The sequence below is a fragment of the Petaurus breviceps genome, unplaced genomic scaffold (genome assembly GCF_028583685.1).
Source record: "Petaurus breviceps papuanus isolate PSGF00001 unplaced genomic scaffold, PetGlider_PUasm1.0 90667, whole genome shotgun sequence".
In the NCBI taxonomy this organism is placed as follows: Eukaryota; Metazoa; Chordata; class Mammalia; order Diprotodontia; family Petauridae; genus Petaurus; species Petaurus breviceps.
In genome coordinates, this window is record NW_027187302.1 from 3,143,522 (window position 1) to 3,167,473 (window position 23,952).

Here is a 23,952-nt window from a genome sequence, read left to right on the forward strand (position 1 = left end):
TTATCTTTTGACTTAAGAACACAAGATCGAGAATTAGAAGCCCAGCGCACAAATCCTGCCTCTGATGCTTAATATCTATATTATCTCAGGCAAACCACCTAACCTGTATGTGCCTCAGTTTCCTCCCCATCTAGTAAAATGAAAGGGTTGGATTAGATAGCCTCTCTAGTTCCTTCCAGGACTAAATCTATGATCCTTTGAGTTACCTTTAGGATCAACTCCCTGTTAGGCTTTTGTGTTCTATCTTTTCCAGTCTAAGGATCACTTTCCTTGGCAGAGAAAAAAAGAAACAGAGTTGAATAGTTCTTTTTTCTCTTTGTTGTCCACTATTATAATCCTTTCCACTTAAAACAGCAGTCCTACTAGTTCTTGGATTCTCCATCTTTTTCCTGAAGGTAGTTAAAAATTCCCTAAAATTTCTGCTTTTTATTTCTTTAGCACTACTAATCAGCCTCAGCTGATTCTGACTTTTATCATTCCTGCCAATATACTGACAAGGTTGTATCATGTTTCATATATATAAAAAATCTGTATTGATTAGTGAACTTCATGCATTCACATCAATTTCTATAGATCACCTTCCTTTTTTTATGTCATTGGAATTTTTCTCTATATATATTCAAATTTCATTTCTGAAAAGTTTGCATCTTCTCTGATCTAACTTCCTCTGGAGGATTTTAGCCCATGGGAAACATACTTAACCATTTCTTTTCTTTCTTTTTTTCCCCTGCAATCTGAGTTAAGTGACTTGCCCAGGGTCAAAGAGCTAGTAAGTGTCTGAAGCCAGATTTGAATTTAGGTCCTTCCTGACTCCAGGGCTGGTGCTCTATCCACTGTGCTACCTAGCTGCCCCCATTTTTTTTTTTTAAAGAAAGCTTGAAAATCTGCCCTCCCTAAATTCTGGATGTAGGTCATACTATGCTTGGCCTTCTTCCCCTTTGGTAACTCAAATTTTAAAATGACATAGTGACTCCTAAAGTTCCTATCATTTCTATTTCAATAACAACTCCTCCTTGTTCTAAATTAGATATAGGATAGTAGTTCCCCTTCTCCTTTCCTCAACCTTCTATATCATAAACAAGGAAACAAATGAAAAGTTCAGGAAGCAGATCACAAAGCTGGAAAAAAGGCATGTTACTATAGTAATAGGGAAGGAGGAAGGGCACTTCAATTAACTGAACATCTTCTTGAACTCTGTCATTGCCTAAAGCAGAGGTAATAACTTTTTGGCTTGCCTAATGATAACTTTAGCTTCAAAATGTAAAAGAAGCAAACAATAGGAAACAATATTTTAGATTTAACTAAGTAGGTAGTACAAGTACTATCCACATTTTATAAATGAAGAAACTAATGTTCAGAGATGAACCAAACTGCCCAAGGTTACTGCAGACAGATGTTAAGTGACTTGCCCAGAGTCATACACATCTGGTGTCTGAGGCCATATAGGATTTTGATAAGAATCACTGAGACCTGATGGGATGGAAATCTTGACTGGAATATAACTATGTAAGGGTTTACCAAAAACAAGTTCTGGGAACATCATTCTAATTGAGAACAACCCTCTTATGAGGAATAAAGGAACTGCAAAGGAGATTTGTGGTAAAGAGTATTTACATGAAGATCTGTATGAGGATAGACAGAAGCAAGTCGTATCCCTTAAGTATACTACATATATCTGACAAGAAGGAAGCAAATAAATCACACACCTGGCAGAGAGGAACGTCCTAAGACTGATAAGGACTTTTAATTAAACAGAAATCTGCTGGAGCTCTAACTAAAGCAGAGAAGTTTGTAGAAGTTTTTTGTGTTTTGTTTTGCTTTGTTTTAATTTGGCTTATTGATAATCGTATTCTTCAAAGGTGAGAGGCACCATGGTTCAATGGGTAAAGGGACAACCCTGAAGTAATGAAGGCCTGATTATGTAAATCCTGCCTCTGTCCCATATTAGATGTGTGATCATGGAAAAGTCATTTACTTCTTCAGTGCCCCCTAGACAACCCTCTAAAACTGAGCAACAGATCTGCTGGTTTGTATCAGTTGCTATATTAGGTGATTCTTCCTTTACTCCCCCAAGAGTCCTACCTCCAAAAAAGGTTGAGGATATAACCAAGGAAGGTGTTAAAAGGACCTGAAGCTAACCAACAAGGCTGAAGTAGAAATGACAGGAATCTCTAAAGGAAGTATCTTAAAACTGACACAAGGAGAAAAAATAAAAATTGGATATAGCCTGGTACCACATATTTTTGGGAAATAAATTTCAAGGAAGGAATTTCTAAAAATGATGAATAGGAGATTACAGCCTAAAACAAAGTTGAGGAAATTAATCCAAAGGGATGAATGGGAAATTCAGGAATGAAATCCTAATGATATAAATACAGAGTCCAATGAGGAAGAAAAGGAGAAATTGTTTAAAAAGAACACTGTGAATGCACAAGTGTAGCAGCAAGCACCCCAGCGTCCACAGGGTGGCTGCCAACACAGGTTCTTAGATCTGCTTTGTTAAAGGAAAGCAACTCAAAATGGGTTAACAAGCTTACTTTAATCAGTCAAATATGTATCAGTTACCTAGTTCAGGGGAAAAAGGTCAGCACCCCGAACTTCAGAGTATACAGACAGAATTATCAAGACGAGAAACAGATCAAGTAGACAGGTTTCCAAACTGTTCAACCATCGCATCCATACCAAATCAATATCTGGGTTTTTCAAAGCCGGGGGGCTCTCAACAACAGCTTCCCAGAGTCTCATCTGATCAAATCACAGAACACTTCTCAAAGTGAGCCCCAAAGCAAAGCCTCACATCAGGGATTATATAGCCTTCTCCTGGGTCAGAGAATGTAACCATCCTCTTGTCCCACTGCCCAATCACACAGCATCAAGGTGTGGGCATTCCTGAAAACCAAACCTCCTGCCACAGGCTCCATGTGACCACATTCAGCCTATTAGGAGGCAGAGTATATTTTCAAATCAAGGAAGGTTCTCAGAGTCTCTTAAGCCTATCAAAGGGCCTAGGGGCAGGGAAGATCTTTAAATTTGCATTTCCATTACAACAAGGAACTCAACAACTTAGAGGACTAAAAAAAAAGTATAGAAGATAAAGGCAAGAACATATATTGGGAGATGTAACACAGCCCTTTAAGAATTGTGGTTAGAAATGAATGTAATAGACAACAACAAGGACCTTTAAGATGTGCTAGATTAAAAGGAATATCAAATAAGAGATAATACTGGAGATGGAAGAATATTAAGTTTATAAAAATGTATCAGTATTTTTTTTTTTTGCTTTTTGGAGGGGGAAAGGTAGGGCAATTGGGATTAAGTGACTTGCCCAAGGTCACATGGCTAGTTTTGTGTTAAGTGTCCGAGGCCGGATTTGAACTCAGGTCCTCCTGACTCCAGGGCCACACACACACACACACACACATAGATATATATATATATACATATATTTTTTTTAAAGCAATCGGGGTTAAGTAACTTGCTCAAGGTTACACAGCCAGTTATTTCTGGGTGTGGTGCTAAGTATCTGAGCCCGGATTTGATCCCCAGGTCATCCCAACACTAGAGCTGGTGCTCTTACTTGCTGAGCCACCTGGCCACCCCTCAATATATTTTTTTTAAAGGAACAAGTGATGCCAGACAAAACTCATTTACTATTCTGACTGGTTTACTAGATGAGGGGAATACTTTAGACACAGTATACACAATATACCTAAATTTCAGCAAAGCACTGGACAAAATCTCTTATGATAGCTTGTGAGTAAGATGGAAAAATATATTAGTGTTAAGTGGACTCAAAACAGGTAGACTGTCTCAACAGAGTCACAACTGGAAAATGATGAACAAGGTATAAAGTGATCCAAGTCTGAATGCTGATTCTGCTTTTATAACCTGTAAGAACTCATCCAAGTCATTTAACCTTACTAGCCTCAGTTTCTTTACATTTAAAAAAAGGGCTAGACTAAAAAGACCTTTAAGGCCTCTTTCAGATCTAAATCTATAATATAAAGAAATCAATGTGGAAGAAGGATTTGGGAGAAATACTCTAGGAACTGATCTATTCTTGACTCCTTACCATTTCACATTTTTATCTATCAGTCATAAGCAACTCAACCATAAATGACATGCTTAAAAAATTAGCCTGTGACCAAAAAAAACAAAACAAAACTACAAAAGGCAGCTAATAAACTCGATGACAAGTCAGGACCACACCAAATCTTTGTAGGCTAGAACAACAAACCAAAATTTAATGAGATGAAATTTAACAAAAATTGATATAAAAATTTTACAAACCCCTTTACTCCCCCTCACCCCCCCACCCCTGCCAAATCAATCTCACAATTATAGTTTAGGGAAGGTTGACTGGAACAAGACTGATTCAAAGAAAATCAGGGGTTGGGGTGGGAAGGTCTAAAGTAGGACTAACAAGCTTAATATTAGTCCAAAATGTGACATGGCTGTTAAAAGAACTAACACAATCTTAGACTGCATTAAGAGGGGCATGTCTTTCCCATCAAGAGGAAAAGAATAATGTTTCCATGCTCAACTGTGCTCAGACCACATCCGGAGTACTGGACTCATTTCTACATTATTATATTACTCATGGCAGCTAGCGCAAACCTTCTTTTCTCAAACATCTGTACCCAACTCCTTCTCAGCAAAAGGCCTTCACTGAAAAAAATGAGACCATGATTAACAGCTACCTCTCTCTGTCCTCCTGAATTCTACTTTTCAAATCACCTCATGTTCTCCTCCTTTACTTCAATCTTAAAAATTCTGTTACCTCCTCCTAGTTTTTTGTGCCGATGTCAAGCTTTCTTTTATATTTGATTCCATCCTCTTCAATACTTCCTTTATTTGAATCAAATGGCTCTTTAACTGCTACCTTTAAATATGTCCTAATCCTTTAAAAACAACAACCTCCTTCCTTCACTCTACCATCTCCTCAAGCTACTGTCATATTTCTCATACCTTTCACAGTCAAACTCCTAGAAAAAGCTATCTACACTCACTGCCTCCATTTTCTCACTCCCTTGCAATCTGGCTTCCATCCCTATCACTTCAGTGAAACTCTTCTCTACAAAGTCAATAATGATCAATCTCAATATTGCTAAATCCAATGGATCCCATGGATTTTTTTCAGTTCTCATACTTCATGATGTCTCCACAGTGTCCAACACTGCTGACATCCCCTCCTCTAAATAGGAGGCAGAGTGAGAAGTGGTAAGGCAGTAGAATCTCTCTACTCATACCACAACCATCCAGTGACTGTCTGGATAGTCTTCCTTACTGTCGTCCCTCAACACCCCAATTCCCTTTAAGACAATGCTCAATCACTATTTCCTTCAGATCCTTTTTGCTCCCATCCATTCCCCCAATTATCATTGTGCTTCTTTTTTAACTGTGCAGCCTTGACTTATCTGTGAGCATGTTGTGTTCCTCCTAGTAGAATATAACCCCTTGAGAATAAGGACTGCTTCACTTTAGCAGATGAACCCCCAACACCTAGCACAGAGTCCTTAGATTAAATGATTTATAAATGCTTGCTATTTTAAAGGTACTGACAAGCTAAAACATTCCCAGAGGAAATCAAATCAACATGGTGAGTGGACTTGTAATCATACATACTACATGAGATTTAGGTAAATGACCTGGGGATATTTAGACTGAAGAAGGAAAGTCAGAAGAAGAATATGATAGCTATCAGCAAGTACCTGAGATGCTCTCATATGAAAGAAGGATTAGACTTATACCAGGGGTACAAGAATGCAGAACCAGGAGCCATGCCAGACATTGTAGAGAGGAAGATTTTAATTTAATAGAAGGAAATACTTCGTTACAACTAGAGCTTTGTAAAACTATAATGGGCCACCAGAAGATCATCACTTCTTAAGACCAAACTATAAGAAAACTACTCCTATGTTCTCTGCCTTATTTACTGCATTAGACATTAGGGTTCTGAGGGGACATTTCTGTCTTCATCCTTTATTAGAATACAAATACTGCATCAATGTGTGCTTTCTTCTAATTGCTCAAATGTATATGCCTTCTATACTTCTGCTGCCAGTATTTGCTGTTTTAAGTATCTACTAATCTCAGGTCTTTTAATCAGCAATACTAGAAGTCCTCTGCAACATTAAAGATCCACTTTTTTCTCTACAAGATTATACTTATCTTAGCCAAGAAAGGTTTTGTTTTTGGTTGTAAATATTAAACTTTTGCTTCCAAAAATAGAGTGCACTCCAAGACAGAAAGAAGCCCCGGCCCTTTCTCCATGCCCTCTTAGCTGTGTCACCTGAGGCAAGTCATTTCATTTCTCTGGGTCTCAATTTCTTTGTCAATAAAATAAGAGATCTGGACTAGATGACTTTGCTAGTTCCCTCCCACATCTGAAATTACAGAATTATATCATAAGAATCTCTTTAAGAATGTTCTCTTTGGGGCAGCTAGGAGGCACAGTGAATAGAACACTGGCCCTGGAGTCAGAAGGACCTGAGTTCAAATCTGGCCTCAGACACCTGACACACTTACTAGCTATGTGACCTTGGGCAAGTCACTTAATACCAATTGCCTTGCCTTTCCCCCTCCAAAAAAAAAAATGTTCTCTTTTCTTCCTTCCCTCTCCCTTTGGAAACAACCTATGCATCCAATGATTGGGGAATGGCCAACCAAATTTGGGCATATATATATAATGGACTATCATATTATCTTAAGAAATGATAAATGTGAAAAATACAAGAAATATGGAATGACTGTCACAAAGTAACAATGAGGTGACAAAGCATAAAAAAATTTGAACACAAAACACTTGGGATACAATTATGTAAATAAGAATAGCAGCAACAATTCTTGAAAGATTGGTTTATAAAAATATAAAGTTAAGGGAATATGAAAACAGGCAAAATAATTTTTAACATATCAAAGTTAATGAAGTTTTTAAAAATAAAAACCAATAAGTTCTTGGTTAATTGTTCATTTTTGTTCATTACTAAGTAGATAACATATGAAAAAAGTTATTCTATTTATTTTTAATTCTTAGGAAAATACAGATGATGATGATGATGATATACCTGAAGATATTCCTGAAACTCTTCCCTCTTTGACTTTAAAAATTCATAGTTTTTAGGGCCAATGATCCTCTTGGAAGGAAGCTGAGCATCAGGAAATGTACCTGAAATTAGCATTTATTAAAGATTTTTATCACTATTTCATATTTTTCTTTTAAAGTAACTTCCAAATATTTGACTATAGAAAATCTATCTATATGCATATATATGTACATATATATAAAAACACTTTACACTTATAGCATATTTCTTCAAAGAAGCTGTAGATAACTCAGCTTCTATGTATCTATTTAGTATTTTGTCTGTTTTTCACCAGATTAATCAACAAGCATTATGAAGCATCTATGTGTCAATCACTGGAGATGCAAAGACAAAAATGAAATAGCTCCAGACCTCAAGAAGCCTTCATTCTCTCAGGAGACTATATATACATCAATAAGTCTGTACAAAATAAATACCTAGTGGAGGGGTGAGGGGGGTGTCACTGGAAACTGGAAGTTAGGAAACATTTCACATTGAAGGTAGTGCAGAACTTGACAAAGAGCAGGATTGCCTTTTCATGTGAGAAAAGAGCAAAGGCAGCAATAGTGACAGAAGACATCTAAGTAATATGAGATATTGCAGGAAAGGGAGGAAGAGTGAGCTCAGTAAATGATCTCAACTTAGCCATGGGAGGTTTGAAGAGAGATGAAAACGTTTGGAAAAAGCTGCTGTGCAGAGTGAGACAGTGTATCAATATCAGACTGTGCAGATGTGTTTGTTGCCTTGTGAATGTCTGGCTGCTTAGGCAGAAAATGCTTTGGATGGAGATTCAAGAACTAGAGTGGTGAGTAGGAAGAATGTATTTCCCCTCACCAAGATAATCCCTAAGGAGATAAAAGGAATGTAATCCTGTAATGCTAGTCTATCTCTAGGGAATGCTGGTTTAAAAGCAGGTTAGAGGGAATGAGCCAAATGCAGAGAAGGTGTACAACAATAACATACTCTGAGCAAGGGGAGATATACAAAGATATCTGGTATAACACAGGCATGAAGGATAATCACTGAAAAGACAAAAAGATGGGAGATAAAATGTGTCGATCAGCAAAAAGGCCAGTCTGATTAAACCATTAAGCAGAATTTAATCAACAAGCATTTACTAAGTACCTATTATGTGCCAGGCACTGGAAAGAGAGTAATGAAGATTAAGGCTAGAAAGGTGAGTCATGGATAAGTTCTGAAGGGTTTTAAAAGCCAGATGAGTTTATATTTAATTCTATATGCAAAAGTGCACCACGGGAATTTACTGAAAATGGGAGTTGAATGGTCAAATCTCTGCTTATGGAAAATCACTTTGGCAGCTGTAGGAAGGCTGGGTAAGAGAAGAGTGAAACTGAAGACATGGAGGTCCACTGGGAGGTTACTGCAAGAGTTCATTTGATGGGTTATAAGGGCCTGAGCTAGGGTGATGATGTTATGAGTGGAGAGAAGAGGACTGATATAAGATGATGTGTACTAAATCTCCTAAAGATTCCAAATAAGATAAATTATATTTTACTGATATCAAGTGAGCATTATAGTAACAAACTAAAATATTCAAAGTAAGGCTACTCTTGGGGATTTAAGTCCAGAGTAAGAATAAATTGTATCCCAACCAATCTTTTTCTGGCCTAGTAGAAAGAAACACAGGTAAAAATGAAATTCCCTCTTCCAGTCACATACTAGAAGAAGAGTTGCTGAGACAGAGAGAAAAAGACATGGTGCAAAGCTGTGAGGAACAAAGGGGACCCTTCCTGAAGGTCAATAGTTCAGCCCAATTTGGTGGCTGTAGATGAGGTCTTGAAATCCTTTGAGCTTTCCTTACAAATTCTCAGTCAAGTGTTTTAGAAACATACAAGAAGGGAGAGAACTCCTTCTGTTGAGGCTATCTAGAAAGGTGATGGCACTTGAGCTAAGCCTCAAAGAAAAGTAAATGAATGGCAGAAATGAGAAGGTAGTATCCTCCAGGCACACGGAAACATGCAAGGAGGTAGAAGACAGAATGTTGAAAATCCAACCCAATTCGCTGCCACAGACTTTCAATCTTCTTTCCTGTGAAAATTTTTCCTAACTCTTACATGAACTTTAAAAGAAAAAGTGTTTTTCTTTGTCAGTTTCTCCCTGTCTATTTGTCACTACCATACCCTAAAGGTAGATCCAAATATGTAATTTTTGTTTCAATATAAATATTCAAAAGCCATTTAAAAGCTAAATCAAACATTTCTAGCCATATCAGTCAAACTGCTCAATGAAAATAACAACTATATATGTATATATACATACACATATCTATATATAGTTTATATATGTTACATATAGTTTGACAACAGTATCACATTTTATTCTTCTTCGAAATAAGACAGTTATATAAAGTCATAAATCTCACACCCCAAAATTATCATGACACCTATAGGAATAAAGACCTTGAAATGAAAAAAAGGAAAACATACCATGAAATTCTGTTAGTTTTGATTCAAGAACATAGAATTCAAGGTATCTTCTGTAGACAGACCAATGCTCAGGTTCATGACCGACTGAAAAGTATATCAACATCAAATAAGAAAATGATTTTCTGCTTCTTGAAAAGATGTGAAATAAAAGCAGTGGTCTTGAGACAACAAATAAATGTTCAAGGAAAAAGCAGTTCAAATCCTTGATAAAGTTATTCTTTTTTACCCTAATATTGGTATACCTTCAACTATAATTGAATTTAAAATAATTTAGATACTGATATAGCTAATCAATCAATTCATGAGTTTTATATTATAAATATATGTATATATTTACATATACATTCTATTACAAAATTACAATATTGGAAGAGACCTTAAGGAATTTAAATTTAAATTTTAAAATGCAGCTCTCTAAGGGGATGATACATGTAGAGATTTCATTAGTTTAATGGCTCTCGAGATATCAAGATATTTAGAATCATATAATATTGTGGCAAATGAGAATTTCTGAGGTCATAACATCCAACAACCTCACTTTAGAGATAAAGAAAATGTGGCCCACTCAAGTTAAGTAACTCGAATAAGGTGAGTTAGTGGCAGGACTGGTCTTCTGATACCTAGTCTAATGTGCTTTTTCAGTTCATGAAATTTACTCTCAAGGCATTTTGTTATAGTAGAAACATACTATAGGCCATACTTTTTTTTTTGTCTTTTTGGAGGGGAGAAGGTAGGACAATTGGGGTTAAGTGATTTGCCCAAGGTCATATAGCTAGTAAGTGTTAGGTGTCTGACGCCGGATTTGAACTCAGGTCCTCCTGACTCCAGGGCCGGTATATGCTATATTTATTACATAGATCTGGATTGAAGACAAAAAAATGTTCCCCCAAACAAACTGACTGCACTGATTATAAAATAAGTATGAGTAGTACTGGGGGTCACTAGGTAGCATACTGGACCTAAAATCAGGCGTTCAAATTCTACCTTAGAAGCATACTATCTGTATGACCCTGGGCAAATCAGTTAACCACTGTGTTCCTTAATATCCTCATCTATAAAATGGGGATAATAATAGCACCAACCTTCCAGGCTTTCCAAGTAGTTGAGAGGATAAATTGAGATGATATCTGAAAAGTGTTCTGCAAACCTTAAAATGTTATATAAAAGCTAGCTATTATTACTGTTGCCAAAATAGTTATGGATGAGCTCTAAGATATTTAGTTTAGGTTTTAGTTTGCTAGAAAGTATTTAAATTGCTATAGGTAATGAAATACATATATTTAAGTGACATTTCACCTAGGAATAACCCTAGGGTTAGTTTGTTGCTTTTTTTTAAATACAAAGTTGCAGTTATCTGGAACTTTATTTACAGGAAATATAACATGAGTTTAGCAATGAAGCTTGCTATACTGCAGGAAAAAATAAAATAAAAATGTATACTAGTTCTTCAAAACTAAATTTTATTGCTTTTTTATGTTACTCTTTAAAAATAAAAAGCATGAAGTGCTAAAATCATCAAAAGTATAAATAATATGAAAAAATTATTTAATTTGATATGATTATTAAATACAGCAATTCAAAATTGTTTTTAATAAAGGAAATAAATTCTTATATCCTACGTAAATTTCTAATGGCAAAGATTTATAATTAAAGAGTAAAAAGTTTTAAATAACTTCCAAAAAGCAAAGTAAGCAGTAGTGGGAGCCACAGTTTAAGTATTAAGCATATAAGAGAACTGAATCTAATGTCTCACTAAAAGCCTGTCTCTCTTTCCAATCTCTCCTATCTCTTTAAATTCCAATCTACAGAAGTTGCAGAAAAATAAAAGCAAATAGTTATGCTCCTAGTGGGAAGCAGCTGCGGCATTTTCAATGGCTCAGAACATGCACTTGAGAAAATGCTGAGGGAGAACAGCAAGAACAGGAAAACTGAGCAGCACTGCTTTCAGGTATGTACTTCAGACTATATAGGACTGATATGGATTTGGGCTATTGTCAAAAGGCAAGATCCAGCCACTCTGGGTACCCCTTCCTTCCTTCCTGATGTCCACATTTCACTTTCTGGCAACAGCAGCTTTTGAGAAAACCAGATAAACTGATGCCTAGAAGGAAAGGTCATCTCCCTGATCTCTATCTTACTCTCCTCCTGCTCTCCCTTACTCAAAACTTGCATGACTTTGAAGTACTCTTGTTTACAATGACTACCCCAATTCTTGGACCAAGTCCAGGGTGGTAGTTGCTTATCCTGCTGTGATTGCTGTTCACCCCCAGTATCTATCAGAACAGACCTGAAACAATCAAAAAGAAAATACAGAGCAAAACAGGTAAGCTTTAAAAAATATATATGTATTTAACTATGTCCTGTCAATTATAATTACAAACAGTTTGTGGGCAGGAATGTCTTTTAGATCAAATCCTGCACAGAGTCTACATATGACATATGCTAAATAACTGATAATTATGACAACAAGCTCCTTTTTAATATTTATTTTATCTATTTTATTTTTTTGCTTTTTGGAGGGCAATTGGGATTAAGTGACTTGCCCAGGGTCACACAGCTAGTTTTCGTGTTAAGTGTCTGAGGCTGGATCCGAACCCAGGTCCTCCTGACTCCAGGGCCAGTGCTCTATTCACTGCGCCACCTAGCCACCCCATATAAGCTCCTTTTTAAAAAAAAAATAACTACAAACCTACAAAATGCTAAGTTATTCAGTAGACTCTGTGCTCAAAAAATAATGACTGACAAGACAAATAAGACTGTACACTATTGTATTTTTTTGTGCTGAAAATAAAGGCATTATTGAATCTTTTTTAAACATGAAGCAATACCTAACTATTACTACTGGCACAATGCTCATTAAGGCCTGATAAATGGCAGGAGATGAACAGAAGAACAATTCCACTTAGCTTTTAAGAAATGTTATTTATTTATACAATGGTTCCCACCTGCTCTTCTATCATTCCTCTCAACATCAATGCAAAATACAGGAATTCTCTCCTTTTTCTCCTTCCTGTCAGCAGAGGAAGGATCATCAAAAAAGTCCACATACGGGATACTTATTTTCCATGCAGCAAGATTTCGGGGAGTACTGGGAGTGCTAACAGCCTCTACTGGAGAGTCATCTTCCATTACAACAATACCTTCTTCAATCTACAATGAAAAATGAAGGTGATATTAACATGACTTGGTTCAATTAAAACTACAGCTTACAACTATAAAGAAAAAGGTTGGATGTTTTTTTAACAAACATAGTTAATATACTGAAATGAGTGATGTATCCTCCAAAGTCATTCCCTTGAGAGGCTACACACTTATCCCAATTACACTGTCCTTGTACAAGCATCTTTAGCACTCTTCTTTTGGAATTGCCTTTCAGGCTGAAGCAAATTCTTTCAACTAGTCTCCCACACTGCAAACCTGAATCCTTGGAAAGTGGATTTGGTTTTTATAAACCACTATAAGAAATTTCATGCCACATCTAAAGAATGTGAAGACAAAAAATGAAGTACAGCTACAACATGAGACTGATTTTTTGGGGGGTAAATCATGGGCTGATTCTGAAAGTTAATCTGGAAGAATTCCAAAAATATTTTAAGGAATGGCAGCATCTCTGGAAAAACAGCATAGCTTCACCAGGTAACTAACCTCAAAGTCAGCTACTGTGTGAATACATAAGCTATGGTTTGTCTGTTTAAAAAACACAAACACACTTTAGAGTCATTCCACATAAACTCAGAGTTTTTTTTTTTTACAAATGTAGCCTGAAATAACTGCACGTGATAGAAACAAGTCAGCTACTTTTCCTGCTTTTCCTTTATATATTCTCTTCCAGAGCCACTGTTAGTTAGAATGACTGATTTTCAAAGGGTTATTTTGCATGTACTGGTAGGAAATCCCACTTCCTTTATAAATTCATCTCTGACCACTTCAGTCCAAAGTGATCAAGCATTTGTTCCTCTCAATTCTGACAGCACTTATAGTCTGCACCACTTGTGAAGTATGTACCATAAAATGCCATAGTAATTGACAACTTTATATGTGATTGTCTTTTCTGTTCTTTACATACTGAAATATGACGTTTGCTAGTGATTAATTTCATAAAAAAGAAACATTTTTTAAACTAAATTCTATCAAATTAGCTCTAAAAACTTTAATAAATTAAGCTCATTTAAGACAGTAAGTAACTGTACTACTAAAGTGCTACTGAAAGTCAAGCCTTAATTAATTATACCATGAGAAGGAAACATTGATTTTTTTTTTTAAAGAATCATCCACTGAGGGGAGGCTAGGTGGCTCAGTGAGTAAGAGCACTGGCCCCAGTATTGGGAGAACCTGGGGATCGAATCCGGGCTCAGATACTTAGCACCACACCCAGAAATAACTGGCCGTGTAACCTCGAGCAAGTTACTTAACCCCGATTGCTTTAAAAAAAAAAAAAGAATCATCTATTGGTAAGAGAAAGAAAATAACCAGCTTCCCTGCTGGCCAACAGCCAAGCCTATAGGGAACTCTTCTGCAATTTGAGGTCCACTTCAATGGATAATATTGGAGCCAAAGACAATAGGCAATGGCAAATGCCATGGATTAAATTTAAGAAATATTTAAGATAATTTTTTAAGACAATGTAAAAGACACTGTCATAGGAACTGAGAACACAAATATAAAAAAATAACACTGCCCCTGTCATCAAAGAGTCTATAATTTAATAGGAAAGGTAAAGCTGAGTATAGTGCTGGAGTATCAAAGAAGATATTAATACTGTACACAGGGGCAGCTAGGTGGCACAGTGAATAGAGCATCAGCCCTAGAGTCAGGAGGACCTGAGTTAAAATCTGGCCTCAGACACTTGACACACTTACTAGATGTGTGACCTTGGGCAAGTCACTTAACCCCAATTACCTTGCCTTCACCCCTCCAAAAAAAAAAATATTGTATGCAGTGATTTAGGAACAGGTCTGTCAGAAACAATTTTTATTAACTTTATTCTATATCCAAGCATTTCTAGCTTAGAAAAAGAAATGGTCAAATTGGCATAGTCTACTTCCTCTTCTACCTAAAATCCTTGGACATCTTTCTAATCCAAAACAATTTAGGGAAATATTTAGAGGAATCTTGAAGGGGAAAAATGATGTTAAAATATAATGTGAGGGCTAATATTCTAGAACCATAGTCACCAAAATTAGTCACTTAATCTTCAGCTAGAACTATTCAATTCCTTCCTTTAACCTTCCAAGGTTTCCTCCTATAGCTCAATATTATAATCCATTCTAAAAAAGGTACTGAAGGTCTATGAAGAACGTATATCGGATTACATACTGTCTTGGGGGGTGGGGGAGTAGAGAGGGAGGGGAAGAAAATCTGGAACTCAAAAAACTTGTAGAACTGAATGTTGTAAACTAAAAACAAATAAGTTAAAAAGGAAAAAACAAAAAGAAGGTACTTCCCTCAAGTATGTGAAAGGGCAACAGGGCATGAGGGCATCAGGGAAGGCAATGATCTTAACTAGACAAGAATTATTTCTCTTTCTATTTTAGCTTTCATTCTGAATCTTTTACATGTTTTCCTAAGATGAGAAGGGTTTTAGGATGGAGAAAAAATACTATTCCTTAATATTTTCAGTTGAACTATAAAGTATATTTTTAATATGCCTCTGGAGGTATATTCCTTACAGTTATGATCCTGAAAAATTTTACTTTGGTGCCAGTATGGCATTCATGGGCCTTGAAGGCCTGTTCTTTCTCGGACTCTAGAAAATAGTAGCATAGCACAATATGATGTTTGGTTTTTGAGGGGTTTTCCCCCCCAACGATGTCCAGTTTTACCAACTTCTCCTAAGGGGTCAGGGTTTGGTTTTCATGATTTCTTACTAAAGGGGACAGTAAGAAATAATTAATAACAATAGATAACATATATAGAGAGCTTTAAGGTTCACAAAGTACTTTTCAAATTTTTTGTTTTATCCTTAAAACAATTCTAGGAGATAGAAAGGTACTGTTATATCCATTTCAAGGCTAAAGAAACTGAAGCAGACAAAGGTTAAGTGACTTGCTTATGATCACACAGCTAGTAAGTGTCTAAGGCGGCATCTGAACTGAGAAATTCCTGAGTACAGACCCAATGCTCTATCCACTGTGCACCTAGTTCTAATATTGGATCTTAAAAGTTTAATTTTTATGTTTCTGACACTTGTCCCCAAGAAATTATGATGTGAATGCAGTTTGAGCCACGTTATTTGTGTGGAGGTGCTGACTCCAATTCAAAACATGGCATTAACTGTCACAGAAAAAATGAAGTCCTATAGGAAAAACAAAAAGTTGACTAAAAGTCTGATAGTAAGGGAATGTTCTGAGAAGAAACAAACACTTTAGGAACAGCCTTAATTCTCTTTTGTGATGAGTCACACCGTTTTTTGTATTATATTTGTTAGCATGTATTATTTAATCTACTAGAAAAGTAGACACTCAGAAAGGTAAGGAAATTTCAGAAACTATCTAGTTCATTGTTGGTTAATTTTGGTTTGCTAATGAATACTAAGTGGGATGCCTCATATACACTAGATGTTCAATGTTTACTGAATTGATTTTAATTAACTTACTAAAGCAAGACATATTATTCTCTAGGTAACGGCACTAAAAACAAGCTCTACAATTAATGTGACTCCAAGAACTTTAGTTTTTAGCTTTCAAAAGGCAGCATATCCCTGCCTGAGAATGCTCTTTAAAACATCCCCAATAACTGGATATTTGCAATCCAGTAAGAAGGAACTCATCTGCTCAAGAGAAATCAATCTATTTTTGGATACCCTTAATTATTAGGAAGTTCTCTTTACAGGGAACCTAAATTTGTACCTCTGTAGTAATTCTATTCATTGGGCAGGTACTTCCCTCTTAAGCCATATATCACAAGTTTAATCCCTCTTTCTAATGACTGCCCTTCAAAAACCTGAAGACAGCTACCCTGGACTTTTTATTCCCTTCATTTCTCCTCCAAGTGAAAGATCCCAAAGTCCACCAACTGATCCTTGTAAAATATGACCTCAAAGGCTCTTTACCATTCTAATCACCCCTCTTTGGTCACTGTCCAGATTAGTAATATCCTTCATTAAATGTAGAGGGCAAAACTGAATGTAGTAATTGAAATGCTAGCCTATGCTACTGTGAACTCCAGTATTTCTCACTGTTTAACACAGTGCATATACAACAAATGTAATAAACATTTACTGAATGAATGGTGATCAAACTGTTCTTAAAGGCTTTAGTACATTTCTGATTGCAAGTAGAAGTTGCTAGTTTCAAATTAGTCATTTAGGTAGTCAAAAGAAGACTCTTTGGAAACTTTCTACTTTCCAATAATTCAAGCAACCATAAAATAGAAAACTGTGGTTCTTTAAGAATATTCTATAATATGTACTTTTCATCCATTAACCTTGGACTTCCCCTCAACTAGAATAAAATTTCATTGTTAATTCTACTATTAAAAATTGTTCTACATTTATGCTGTGTAACAAAAAATAATATTTTTTGATTTGATTTATGATGAAATTATTGGCACTTGAAAAAATGGCTTTTAAAAACAGAATGAGTTACATAAAGAGAGCAAGCTGTTCTATCTTTCAGGCTGGAATGGGAGTATGTTAAACCATGTTGGAATAAGGACATATTTTACTATTTACTAAACAATGCCCCCTCTTGAAAGCATAAAAAAAAGAACAAGTTTTTGGAGTCACTTTAACCATGAGGTTTGTTCTTTAAAGACCTGTCATCTAGAAAATTATAGATAACTTTCTGCCTTAGTAACAAAAGTAAAATCAATTCAAGAGGTATTTGTTGAACATTTAGTACAGACAAGGCACTGTGCCTGGTATTTAGAGTTAATAAGGCAAGATTAACTAGTGAAATGCTAATAATTAAAAAACTGGAAGAAGAAATGTAAGGGTGAGAAGACATAGTAAAATAGTTGTAAATTTATATTTATCTACTACAGTAAATCAAAAATCAGATACACATTCATCAATTCAAGAAAATTCACTCACAAAATCATCCTCGCCTTCAGTTAAACCATAATTAGGTAGCATAGCTCCCTCCATTGTAGTACTCTTGAATACTCCTTTGATTTTGCTGCCTATTTTGCTAATCCCAAATGATTCTCCTCTTTTCTGGGTGCTCCTGAATAATCAAAAATACATTAAACAGAAAGCAAACAATGGTATTACTTTATAATTTGATTAAATGATATGTAATAAAAGGCAAATAATTTTTTTTTAAATGTCAACTACAGGTATGACTATCATGATTTGAAACCTTAACATTAGAGCTTAATTCTTAAAACTTTAGAAGCTAAAAATTGCACAGGATATGCTACATAGCAAAGTTATAAGATATCTAAAAATAAAAATCATGACAAGAAAAAATACTAATAAATATTTATGATATACATAACTTCAAAACGTTAATTTAAAGGTTAACACTCAGAAGGTCAGAGCCTCCTAGTGATATTTTGTTCATACAGCAACATAAATTAAAACAGATATTATGCTCCACTAAAACCAAAAATTAAAACAGAATAATAATATGCAATAGTTTATGCTAACTACAGTATGATGAAGCAAATCACCAATACTCTGACCTTTTCAATACTTAATGCTTACATAAACTTAAACGTAATAGAAAAGAATTCTGTCAATTTAACAATTAATAAATGCTAAAATAATATTCAAAAACTTTTAAAATCTAAATATTCAATGAGACATAATGTAGGAGATATATCTTATTTTCTATCCATATTATCAGAAATTTTAAGTCTAAAGTAATAGTTAGAGGATAAAAGCTAACATAACATTCAACAAAAAAGCTTGAATACAAGGGGTTTGCAAACTTTGAAAAACAGACGTGGCCCCAAAGCAACAAAAAAGTAAGCATAAAAGCAACTAGTTGCCTCAAGTTATTCATTATTGTTACATTTCAGCATCCATAAACATAAATTTTAGCCAGCTCCTAAACTCATGCTTACCATGTATTACTGCCCTTACAGCAGAACCCCAAACAAAAAGTCATATTTGGATTTGGGAAATAAGCATTTAAAATACATAATTATATGCCAATACTGAAGCCTTCTAACAACAAGAAACCAAATAATTTACTGTACTAATACAAATATATTGACAATAAATAAATAACTTGTGATTTCAAAAACTGAAGGTGATATATTGACTACATATACTTCACTTATAGATATTGAAATGTAAAGCAAAATTAGATTATTTTCTATTAGAAACAAATAGAATTAGTATATATACTATGTATATACTATATATACTCTATAAGTAAAAAAGATACAAATCTGACAGTTTTATGGGAAATATCCAAGTAAAAATTCCCAAGTTTTAATTCTAGTTCACTCTGAATGGTTTTAACATTCAAGAATATTGTAGGCAAGACATTGTTTCTCCACCATAAATATGAACAACAGAATTTACAACAGAATATAATATTTACAACAGAATAAATATTTACAACAGAATTTGCGATTTTCTAAGTAAAATGTTTAAGAATGGTGGCACAGGGCAGCAACCATAGTGAATAGAGCACCAGCCCTGGAGTCAGGAGGGCCTGAGTTCAAATCCAGCCTCAGACAAATAACACCTGTGTGACCTTGGGCAAGTCACTTAACCCCAATTGCCCTGCCTTCCCCCCTCTAAAAGGAAAAAAAAAAGAATGGTGGCATGTTATACTTTGCAGTTTGTATAATTCTGTACTATATAAGAATCATCATCACCTTTCTTGCAGTGACTTCCAATAACACAAAAATTAAGTCATTATCAATGAACTAAAATTTAAATTACCAACTTTTTTCTGGGTCCCCAGGTCTTACTTGGAGTAGAAATAAAATAAAGGCAAGGAATCAAAAATCTATGATCCAACATATCTAGAAGAATGTAATTTATTAACTATATGCAATATGCTATTTCCTAAAAGGACGACCAAAATATGATGGTTCATTTAAAAATGAAATTCCCAATTAACTGATGTAAAGGCAGTAGCACAGTAGTATCTTCTTGTCATTTGGAGCAAGGTGCAGTTTGTGGCATTAAACAGGCAACATATATATTTTTTTAATTACATGCTGGCTCAAAACTTACCGAAAATCATCCAAACTTAGGCTACCTCTGCAATAACAGACATGTGAAATCATACATGGAAAGGTGAGAAGGAAAGTCTGGAAATAAGCAAGCTCCAATTCAAAAACTAAGAAAGTTTAAAAAATTAATCAGGGATATAATACTGATATTTATATAGGGAAAAGTCCTTAGGAATAAAGTCATAAAATCAATAGGAACACATGGTAACATGGCTAGATGAAGTGGGTCTGGACTTATCAGTTTTAGGTTTTCACAAAGAAGAATTTTTGAAAATTTGTTATACTTGGAATCTTTCTGAATTAATTATAAATTCTGCTCCAATCTGGGGACATAAGTTGTTTGATACAGCCACAGCTGAGAAGAGACTGGAACATTTTATAAAAATCTACATCATTTAACTTCAACATTTATTAAGTGCCTACTCTGGCAGGGGTATTTTCCAATTCCTAGACATTTCACTACATATTCATTTATCCTGCTAAGTATATTGTGTAAGACATGAACCATTTCAAATCTATTCAGTGCTCCAGATAAAATGCATAATTTATTAACACATTCTCTATACAGATTTGGTTCTCAATTTGTTCCTCTGTTAAGACTCCCTAAGTGGGTTTTCTCATTTTGTGACCCACCATATGGTCTTAACATTATAAGGTAATTACATACACACACAAACACACACACATTATGTGTGCATATGTATGTATGCATATATGTATATAAATTATAAAGTAAAGTTATTCAGTATAAGGTAAATAATTCCATCTGTGAAATAAACAAGGTTTTCTCTCCCTGTGATGTTCTTTTGATTATTCTTTGTGTGTCCAATTTCAACCCAGGTGGTATATGGGGAAAGCACCCTGTAAAAATATTTATTAGGGAACAAGATCAGCAATAATGTCAAAAATTAGATTTACTCTGGTTATGCACAGTTTCCAATAGGATGTGTAGTCAAGAGCTCAAATATTAACCTTAGGCTTAACTAGCTAAGCACTTATATCATTTTGCTCTTTTGTTGCATCGTTGGTGTTTTGAAGTGATTAACGTTTTGAATTGATTAAGTGCTCTATGGTACCATAAATCAACAGCTAAATTGTTCTAGTCCACTCATGATGCAAGGCCATCTGTGTACTTAATATTTATCAGCCTAATAAAGGGGCTCATAGTACCAACACTCAATGATTACCTTTTATAACAATAATTAAACAGTGAAATTGTCCAGTATGCATACCTGTTGAATTTTGAATTTCGTGTTGGTGACTCTGCTCCTCTTAAAAGCTGTCTGAAATACTGAAAAGGGAAAGGAGAAGGAAAGAGAAGAGAATATTTATAAGGAATCTACTATGTGCCTGGCACTGTGCTTAAGCACTTTTACAAATAATGTTATTTGATCCTCACAACAGCCAACAAGGTAACTGCTGTTGTTATTCCCATTTTACATTTGAGAAAACTGAAGTAAACAAAGGTTAAGTGACTTGCCCAGGGTCACACAGCTAGTAAGTGTTTGAGGCAGAATTGTAACTCATGTCTTTCTGATTCCAGATCCAACACTCTATCCACTGTGCCATTCTTTGATATTACTTCATATTAACTTTAAATCAATGCTTTTCACATCCCAATAAGGTTATCTGTATCAGACAAATTCAAAAACCTTCACAAAAATCCTATTCCTATGAGATGAAAGCTAGTTGCCACTAGGAAATGAGATGATCTTAGGCTCTCAAGAATTATACCAAAAGAAAACAAGCACTAACAGGTTCTATAGAACTAGAAAGACTTCAAGGGTAGGCCTTGTAATACAATGCATTTGTCATCAAAGGATCAACCTAACTATCTTAAGATATTTGAACAGTGGGTGATGAAGTTTTGGCCACAGAAGCTAAAACTCAACATCAGTTTATAACATGAAATTATCACAAAATATGATAGAAGAGAAGGGAGGACAGTAGAAGATTGTATGTAGTATCACTGTATAAAACAGTGAAAAGCGGTTAAGCCCTCAGAGGATCCGGGATGAGATATAAGATGAATCCAAGAAAACCTAGAGATGAAATCAGAAGGTCAGTTGCCCTTGAGGTTTCCACATCTGATGCAATGAACGATTTGGAGACTTGAGTGTTCAGAGAAACAATTACTTTACCAAAAACATACTCGATGACTCTGAGGTAAATGTAGACCACAATAACATAAAAGCAGTCCATCAAGAGCGCTCACATGGAGTCTCAGAAGCTCCCCCTTCAAGCCACACAGTGTGGCCCTTAATATAATAATCACTGTGCAAAGGGGCAACAGCTAGGTTTCAGGTCTTCCTTGTTCGGTCGTTTTCCAGCTATGTCTGACTCTGTGATGCCTTTTGGGGTTTTCTTGGCACAGAGAGTGGTTTGCCATTTCCTTCTCCAGTTCATTTTACAAATGAGGAAACTGAGGCAAAGAGGATTAAGTGACCTGTACACGGTCACACAGCTAAAAAGTGTCTGAGGCCAGATTTGAACCCAGGTCTTCCTGACTTCAAGTCGAACACTATCCACTGCACCACCTAGCTTCCCCTTCAAGCCACCTACCTTGGGACAAAATAAACTAAAACAATCATAGGTCTGTCCCACAGTATCCAGACTCAAAATTGCCCTGGTTGACTAAGTGGTGACAGGAGACTCAAGCTGCCCAAGGTCTACTAATGTGTGGCCCACAGCAATCCACACCCTCAAAAGCAATCCACCACTTGACCCAAGTACCAATCAAGGCAGTCAGAATAAAAACATCAACTATAAAGCATGATTCCTTCCCCCTATTCCTCAATCCTCATGGTAAAGAAGAGGGGAACTTCTCAAATCAAAAACAAAGGGTTACCATACACTTTTCTAGACTGCTACCTATTCAACAGACCGATAAGCAGTATGAATTATGACCTTGGTCACCCAGTCTGCCAGGGTAGAGTAGGAAGGAGTAGACCACTATGGGCTAGAGTAGGGGTGGGGAACCCTCAGCCTTGAGGCCACATGCAGCCTTTTAGGGTCCTTGGGTGCAGCAGCTTTTTAACAAAGTCCAAGTTTTACAGAACAAATCCTTTTATTAAAGGGATTTGTTCTATAAAGTTTGGATCCAGTCAAAGGGCCGCATTTGAGGACCTAGAGGGCCACATGAGGCCTTGAGGTCACAGGTGTCTCACCCCTGGGCTGGAGGCTTGAGTCAACTCTCAAGGCTGATCTGATATGGAATATGGAAACCCCTCTGAAGACAGCAGCAGACCGACACAAAATGGGAACCATTTGCTAGTACTGCCAGAGTCTTATCACAGACATAACCCTTAGCACTCAGTGAAAAATCTACACTAGTATTTAAGAACATGAGTCAGGAAGAACATTTGAAACTGACCAAATATGTGTAGAAGAAATGTGAAATGAAAGTAATGCCATTATAAAGGCACTCAGAGATCAACCTTCATCATAACTCAAAGAAGAAAATCATAGGATTACAGATCTAGAGCTAGACATGACCTCAGAGAACCTACTAGAAGTTCAGGAGGTATAAAGACCCACCACCTGAGATTGCCTCTTTCCCCTCCTTCCTTCCCTTGTGACTCCCTTCCCTGGAAACCCATCTAGGACAGCCAGGTAACAGCCCATTACCAGGAAGGTGCCCTTCCACCATTTCTTTATTCCTAACTCCAGGCTTCCCAGAATCCTTTTGGGCTGTTGGGCTATATACACATTATGGCTCATTCTATTCTTTCTGGTGAAATGGAAACTTATCAGACCTTATAACCTTTCCCGTCACTGTACCATAAGGTCCTCTACAGCTTACAAACAGTTGTGCCTCTATGTCTTCTAGATTGCCAGACACTAATGATGCAACTAAGCTAAGGACCCCTGGGTTTTGAGATTCACCTGGCTAGTGTACCCTTAAGACTTTTGGGCTTTTCCATGTGCCCTGATACTAACTTTCTTTAATGTGTGACCTCCTCCAATTAGAGAATGATCTCCTTGAGATGAGGGGATTTTCTCAGTTTTTCTATTTTAGTACTTAATGCCATAGGGCAGCAAGGTGGAGCAGTGGGTAGAATGCCAGGCCTGGAATCAGGAAGACCTGAATTCAAATCCAGTCTCAGACACTTACTAGCAGTGTGACCCAGGGCAAGTCATTTAACCCTACTTACCTCAATTTCCTCATCTGTAAAATAAGCTAGAGAAGGAAATGACAAACCAATCCAGTATCTCTGCCAAGAAAACCCCAATTGGGGTTACAAAGAGTCAGAAGACTGAAAACAACTCAACAGCAACAACTT

The 23,952-nt window shown here is 36.0% G+C and overlaps 1 protein-coding gene across 3 annotated transcripts in view; it reads right to left on the minus strand.

Annotated features, from left to right (window-relative positions):
• Positions 1-23,952, minus strand: part of SNX14 (sorting nexin 14) — a 110,906-nt gene that overhangs the window by 35,109 nt on the left and 51,845 nt on the right. For 2 of the 3 annotated variants that reach the window (XM_069065090.1, XM_069065088.1), the window contains exons 15-20: positions 20,902-20,960; positions 19,671-19,697; positions 17,565-17,697; positions 12,478-12,682; positions 9,533-9,616; positions 7,068-7,168 (exon numbers count right to left, since the gene is read on the minus strand). In XM_069065090.1, the coding sequence (XP_068921191.1) occupies positions 7,068-7,168; positions 9,533-9,616; positions 12,478-12,682; positions 17,565-17,697; positions 19,671-19,697; positions 20,902-20,960 (609 nt within the window). The remainder of the gene's footprint in view (positions 1-7,067; positions 7,169-9,532; positions 9,617-12,477; positions 12,683-17,564; positions 17,698-19,670; positions 19,698-20,901; positions 20,961-23,952) is intronic. The other variant, XM_069065089.1, reaches the window with a different exon arrangement.